This window comes from Theobroma umbraticum, unplaced genomic scaffold, assembly GCF_002168275.2.
Source record: "Theobroma umbraticum cultivar Fairchild unplaced genomic scaffold, ASM216827v3 scaffold_130.0, whole genome shotgun sequence".
Classification (NCBI taxonomy): Eukaryota; Viridiplantae; Streptophyta; class Magnoliopsida; order Malvales; family Malvaceae; genus Theobroma; species Theobroma umbraticum.
The window spans coordinates 8,059,140-8,066,156 of NW_018397264.1; the positions used below are offsets into that span (position 1 = coordinate 8,059,140).

Sequence of the window (7,017 nt, forward strand, 5' to 3'; positions counted from 1 at the left end):
TCCGCGGTTGATATTTGGTGAAAGGAAAGTGAAGGGAAGCCGCCAAAATGATAAACAAGCCGCTTGTACTGACTTATTTCTACCTATTGATCTACGTTTTGCTTTCTTCCGGAGTTATATTGTACAACAAGGTAGCAAGCTTCCTCCATTTTTTCTATCTTTTGCTTCCTTTCATTTTGAATACTTTGTGTCAACGTCCCTGTTGCTTTTTGTCACATTGGGTTCTGCCTATTGCTTTCTTGGTCTCTGTAAATTTTATCACATTTCAATATGCCAATTTTGATCAAGATTTGTTCAAATGGTTAGGTTGCAGCTATAGCAAGTTATGAATTTTCTGGTTAATTTTGGCAAGGAACCATTCATTTAAGTAATTCACTGTCTCCAATTTCATTGCAGTGGGTTCTGTCTCCTAAATACTTCAATTTTCCATTGCCTATAACGTTGACAATGATTCACATGGCTTTCTCCGGACTGGTTGCATTTCTTCTTATCCGTGTTTTCAAGGTATGGCATGCAACTAATTCAATTTTTCTCTCTTCTTCATTTCCCGCACTCCATTTGTTCTTCCTTTTCCTCTAATATTGCTAAATATCCTAAGGAATGTCTTCATGTTAAACTGGAACAACAGACTGAATTGTATGCTCCATCTTACTGTTATATGCAAATAAATATAGGAACGAGAAGTTGACGTTTCCCTCATTTTTGGGAGATAGTAGCCTCTCAATGTATTGGAATTGGGCTAAAGTGGCCATTGTTTTTCAGTGTGCATTTTGCTGCATAAGCAAAATAGAGAATTGAGAGCACTATTATCACAATTCAATGCAAGCTTCGTTTTCCATTATTGTGATTAACTTGGTAATACATTTTCTTCGCCGCTGATCTCAACATGCAGGTTGTAGCTCCTGTCAAAATGACATTTGAAATGTAAGTGCATTTCTTTATGCATAATTGCCATGATTATTCTCAACTATTGCATTGCTGCAGGATCCATCTTCTCTTTCCTTGACTATTTTTCTTGGTGTTGCAGATATGCAACATGTGTAATACCTATAAGTGCCTTCTTTGCATCAAGTCTTTGGTAAGCACTTTAAATGTGGTATGACTGAACTTCTTGTTTGGTGTGTGATGTAGTGTTTTCCTTATTAAGATGGTATGAGTTATCTGGTATAATGAGTCATTTATGTAAGCAACAAGTACAAACATACTGCTTGAAAGCCCTATTAACTTATTGGTAGATATTGATCATGCAGTGAGTAGTTTGTTTCATAGTGTATTCCCCTTTGCTTTCAATGAGAATTACCGTAATTTTAAGTGCATTTATGCTATTGAGTTTCCTAAAGGTTTCTGCTATAGACTGCAAATTGATTAGGATATAGAGCTTGTTGTGTACTGGCTGTAACGAATTTTGACAGCTTTGTTTTACCTTTCTCCCCTTTGTGGATAGTGTTTTGCATGTTCTAAGCATAAATTTGTTATTTTTTTTCTTGTTTCCGATACAGGTTTGGTAACACTGCCTATTTGCACATATCTGTGGCTTTTATCCAGATGCTCAAAGCTCTAAGTATGGGGAAACAAAGTGCACTTTTTAATTCATTAGCATGAAAGCTCTCTCCTATTTTAATGACTGGCTATTTGTGGTTTGATGTTACAGTGCCAGTGGCAACATTTTCCATGGGTGTTATGTGTGGCACTGACAAACCAAGGTGCGATGTGTTCTTAAACATGGTGCTGGTCAGCGTTGGAGTTGTCATTTCCTCATATGGGGAAATACATTTTAATATAGTTGGCACAGTTTATCAGGTTACGGGCATCTTTGCGGAAGCTCTTAGGCTGGTCTTAACTCAAGTCCTCCTGCAAAAGAAGGGCTTGACTCTAAATCCTATTACCAGCTTATACTACATTGCACCATGCAGGTACACTGGTTCTATCACATGACTGCCATCCCATATATATAATCTTTATGTTGGATATATGTGCAATATATTGCTCAAGTGATGTCTTATTGTACTGCTTGACAACAATGGATCAATGTGTGATCTTTATTTGTAATTTTTCCTCTTTTTTCCTTTTTGCAGTTTCGTATTTCTTTTTGTCCCTTGGTGTTTACTGGAGAAGCCTGGGATGGCAGTTTCACAGATACAGTTTAATTTCTGGATCTTCTTCTCCAATGCTCTTTGTGCTCTGGCTCTGAACTTGTCCACATTCTTAGTAATTGGAAGAACTGGAGCTGTCACCATCAGGGTTGCTGGTGTTCTAAAAGACTGGATACTGATTGCCCTTTCGACTGTTATTTTTCCAGAGTCTACCATAACTGGGCTAAATATAATTGGTTATGCAATCGGTACTTGTCCACTCAAGTATCATGCCATTACAATTTTTTTTTTTCATTTTTTGTATTTGAGAAGTTAACTCGACACAACCTCTTTTTGTTTGCTGTCCAGCTCTCTGTGGTGTTGTCATGTATAACTACATAAAGGTTAAGGATGGTCGTGCTCTGCAGCTACCTTCTGATAGTATTCCAGAGAGAATCACAAAGGTCAGTGTTGTCAATAATCCTTGATATCACAATCTTGTCAACATAATGTTTCATTACTTGGACTTGAACTTTGTCTCTGAAAATTTTACCTATTATAATGAAAGATAATACAAACTTGCAAAGTAATATAAGTGGCTGTGGCATATCAGATTCATGATGTGGTAATGTGGTTGACACAGGATTGGAAGTTCGAGAAGAAGTCATCAGACATATTCACCCCGCATAGCAGTAGTAATAGCAATGGAGGGAACTTGGATGTCTCTGAATTGAATGATGAAGAAGCGCCCCTTCTTTCATCAAGGCTATCTCATATCGGGCGTTCACAACTCAGCAACCAAACCATACGGCATGAATGATGTTGGAGAATGGTGGTAGTAATTGGAACAGATGGAGAATGAATTGGCAAAAAGGAGGCAGTTGACATAGAAGTTGAAGGGAGAAATTGTTTTCACAGTTGATAGCAAAGAGCAATATTATTGTAATTACGTTGCTCAGAGACCCATAAGTGGGGGATGAGCTTACCGTAGTATGGTTTATTTGGATAGAATTGCATTCTTTGAACTCCCACTTACTCACTCACTCACAGTGACACTAAACCCCCTTTTGGATTCGCAAATGCTTGCACAATTATTATTTATATTATTCTTCGTTAATTTCCGTGTATTATTCTCTCTCTAAAAATTCTGCATTGTTAAAACTCTCAATCCCAAGAGCTTGCATTGCATTGCATGCCCTCTGAGTCAACACATGGAGATTCATACATCTCCTAAAAGGACATGTTGAGTTTGTTATTTCTAACATTATGACCCAAAGAAAGAACCATAGTATCTCATTCCAATAATTCAAAAACAGCTCCCACATGATTTACACAGACTAACATCACAAACCGGATATATGCACATCTCAATTCATAAAAATTGATAACAGAAAAATCAGATACATCCCTCAAACAGCATCTCCCCGTTCCAATCCAATCCCGTTCACTCAAGCATAAAGCTGAAACAAACAATGAACCTATTCAAATTATTGCGATTCCCTTAGATATAACAATCTCCTCGAAGGTGCTGGAGGTGCCAATCCGGGAATGTCTCTGATATCTTTGTTGTTTGGATTCACAATCTGAAAATTTTTCCGCATTGCAATTAGAATATGGATATTTGGCACACTACTAAGATTAGCATCCCTAACAATGCATGTGAATCCATTAACTCTTAATCTACTTAAAAGAACGTAAATGCTGAGTGGCTTAGGTTTGCTGCAAGTATATAATCATGAGGTTTCCTGACAAACATTTCTCATGTTGAACACTTCCACCTTGCCATACTACAAAAGAGATGGTAGAGCGGTTGATCATCTTTCACGAAAACAACCCTGGAGGTCAAGTCCCCACAAATGTTTTATTTTCAAAAGCTTCATGCTCAAAATATACACCAGAACATGCCTCACAACTTCCATGGAAAATTCAAAATTAATAAGTGAAAAGAATACCTTCACAACAATGATGGCTATAACACCGCAAACGATAAGAAATAGAAATAGCATGATGCATTTATCAGTGGCCACCTGGACGGAGAAAAAATTTACTTATTTAAACATGGCCAAAGATGAAAATGGGACAAAAGTTGGATTTAGAAGCTACCAATCAACTAACCTGCCTACCAATCTCCTTCACCAGCTGCGATGCCTTCTTAATTGAGAACTGAATTGTATCCAGCTCATTTACAATCCGGCCCATTTGTTCAGTCTGTATATCTTTCTATCAGTATATGCGACACTACAGTTGACAAGAAAAACAAAAAATGAGAAGGCTAGTGAATCGTACTTACTTGGCCCTTTAGAGTAACAGCAGTTTGAGTTCCAACTTCAATTGTTTGTTCAACAGCCTGTGAATCTCAAAGTTCAGAAAACAAAAGATGAACGAAACAATTAAGCTGAGGCATGCACATCTGTACAAAAAGCTGTTTACCTTTTTTGAGCGTTCAATGGCCTGATCAGTTTCATCCATTGTCTTCATCCCATGATCAACAAGCTCTTGATTTGACATTGCTGCAGAGCAAGCCACGTTGTAACAAAATAATTTGATCAAAAAGTACATAAGACCTTTATTTTGAGATGCTGTTGTCATAACTTCATCACTTCAGTCAAAATCATGGACTAGATTGATTATGGGTGTAGCATCCAAAGTCATGAATGCTTCTCAGCATTGTTCCCAAACAAATGAGTCTACTGTTCAACATCCTAGGAAGACTTCATGTCTCAGTTTCCAGACAGGAGTTGATTCAAAATGCATATAGCAAAATAAAATCCAAGATCAACTATATCAGCAAAATTATAACTGACACTAGATAGTATTGGAACATATTTTTGTATCCCATAGCAGGTAATGAAATCATACCCATCATTTTTATATCTAAGGGTCTTTGATCCCAAGTGAAAATGTTATATAAATCAAAACTCAATGGGGGGTGAAAAATAATAAGATCTTACATGATGCCACTTTAACATTTTCATCTGCTGTAGGTTCACTGACTCCAGCTCCCATATCAAAGAGTTCAATTTTCTTGTTTCCAAGGGTATTCATGTATCTGCAGTTATACCCAAAAAGCCATAAAAATTACATTAAAGAGGCCAATTTCATTGGATTTCAAGAGCTGAATTCTACCACTCAAAAAGTGGTTTCATCCTACATTGGGGGGCCAAGTTTCAGACTAAGTTATTTCTCCAAACTTCACGACTCAACTGGCATTAGTATAAATCAGAATTGAACTCGAGAAGTCTAAAACATAAAATTCACCATCTATACCCTTTCAAATAGGCAAACTTACGTTTTCCTCAATGCCACATAGGAATTCAGTTCTTTGATCTGCAAAAGTAAGGAAACAAAACTTAGATTAGAAACCATAATATGAAAAGAAAACATATTAAAGGGAGATAATTTTTGCACCAATAAGCCACTATGACTACCCGTTTTATCTCTGCCTACCAAGGGCATTCTACTTTCCCAAATTCATGTATTGTGATCCCTAAAAGCAATTGCAGACTTCCACGCTACTAAAACACTCTACCATCCATATGCTTTTTAAATTGCCAATAATTATGAAATGTGAGGTTCAAAAAAGAACTTACCATAGATTGTTTCTCATCATTGAGTTGCTTATTTACTTCAGGAGGATTTCTGCTTTCCTCATCCTTAATTTCACGATCAAACTCCTTGATTAATCTGCAACAACTCATTGAAGTAAAGATTTAAAAATGTATAGATGAGAAGAAAGCAGAAGAATCAGATATCTGATTTATTACTAAGTTTATGTGAAAAATACAAAAGAAGTGGCATACCTTTTACATTCCCTCATCTTGGCAGTAAGTTCTTCCAGCTGTTTGCTTTGCCTACTGGAATCTTTGATCTTATCCAGCCTCTGGAAGCCATTTCTGAGAGCAATGCATCATAGTTATAACATTGATCAATTTAGCGCTGGAAGGACAACCCTAAACCAACAAAGTTGAAACCTTGAAATCTCTTGTTTTGGGTCCTTTATGGATGCAAAAAGGGTAAGTCTAACACTGGCAACTTGAGGGGATGCGGACATTACTCATGATGCGAACAACATTGTAATTGAAGACGTTTGAACTTGAAAATTTGTGCCCTAGGCTGTGGTGGATGGTGAAATTGATCATTAAAAGAAAATAAAAGGGATAGAAATGGGATGCATATTTTGGTATGAAGCATCATCCTGTGATGGAGCTGAGCAGAGGTGGTGGAACCAAAAAGAAAAATATTGGATTGCAGATACACACAATAATAGCAATAAAATCCCTCAAGCCTACATCTTTACTCTAATTAGGTGAAGTTGCGTCTCCAGAAGCCGAAGGATGGGAAAAAGAAAAAGGAAAGAGAGAGAGACATACGCAAGAGCACGGAAATTATCGCGAATTTCACCATGGATCTGCTCCAACTGAGGGCTCATCTGCAACTCCGCGGTGGCCATGTCGTCCGCAGTTTGTTCAATTTCTAATTCCCAAACTTATTTATCTCCTCCTCATTCAAACCCCGCCGTCGCCTTCCCCTTCCCCTTTCACACCGCCTTTCGAAAATTATAAACCCCAACCAAGCACTGACGCTGGATTTTCTCTCCTCTTTTGTTTTGGGTTGTTTTATTTTTTTCGCTCCTTGGGAACAGAATGGAATTGAGGAATTTAGGGCTGCAACGGACACCCAAAAATGAGAAAGGGGAACAAAGCGTGGAACTGTGAGAGAGAGAGAGAGAGAGAACCGCTGCCTGTCTGGAAATCACATCTTAATTAAAATTTTATTAAGTTGATAATATAAATTATATTATGGAATCACTTTCTTGTTCCTACCCAACTGCTTTTTATTATAAACTCATTAACTAGTATTCTCTTCATTCTCAAGTGCTTTTTAAAAAAAAAAAAATATATTTACCAAATTTGAGATAAAAACATTACTTTTGAAATAAAATGTT

At 37.1% G+C, this 7,017-nt stretch overlaps 2 protein-coding genes across 2 annotated transcripts; one reads left to right on the forward strand and one right to left on the reverse strand.

Annotated features, from left to right (window-relative positions):
- On the forward strand, window positions 1-3,193 carry LOC110421710 (Nucleotide-sugar transporter family protein). Its single transcript, XM_021435366.2, has 9 exons — window positions 1-131; window positions 397-504; window positions 893-924; window positions 1,028-1,078; window positions 1,500-1,561; window positions 1,652-1,913; window positions 2,076-2,341; window positions 2,442-2,536; window positions 2,716-3,193. Exons 1-9 carry the CDS (start codon window positions 48-50, stop codon window positions 2,890-2,892), a joined length of 1,137 nt encoding a protein of 378 aa, XP_021291041.1. The 5' UTR covers window positions 1-47; the 3' UTR covers window positions 2,893-3,193.
- Window positions 3,194-3,336: 143 nt separating this feature from the next.
- NPSN13 (Putative plant snare 13) lies at window positions 3,337-6,856 on the reverse strand. The gene is made up of 10 exons (XM_021435367.2): window positions 6,443-6,856; window positions 5,873-5,965; window positions 5,663-5,756; window positions 5,362-5,399; window positions 5,024-5,121; window positions 4,503-4,582; window positions 4,363-4,419; window positions 4,188-4,280; window positions 4,025-4,099; window positions 3,337-3,655 (listed from the first exon to the last, which is right to left on the reverse strand). Exons 1-10 carry the CDS (start codon window positions 6,520-6,522, stop codon window positions 3,560-3,562), a joined length of 804 nt encoding a protein of 267 aa, XP_021291042.1. The 5' UTR covers window positions 6,523-6,856; the 3' UTR covers window positions 3,337-3,559.
- Window positions 6,857-7,017: the final 161 nt, after the last annotated feature.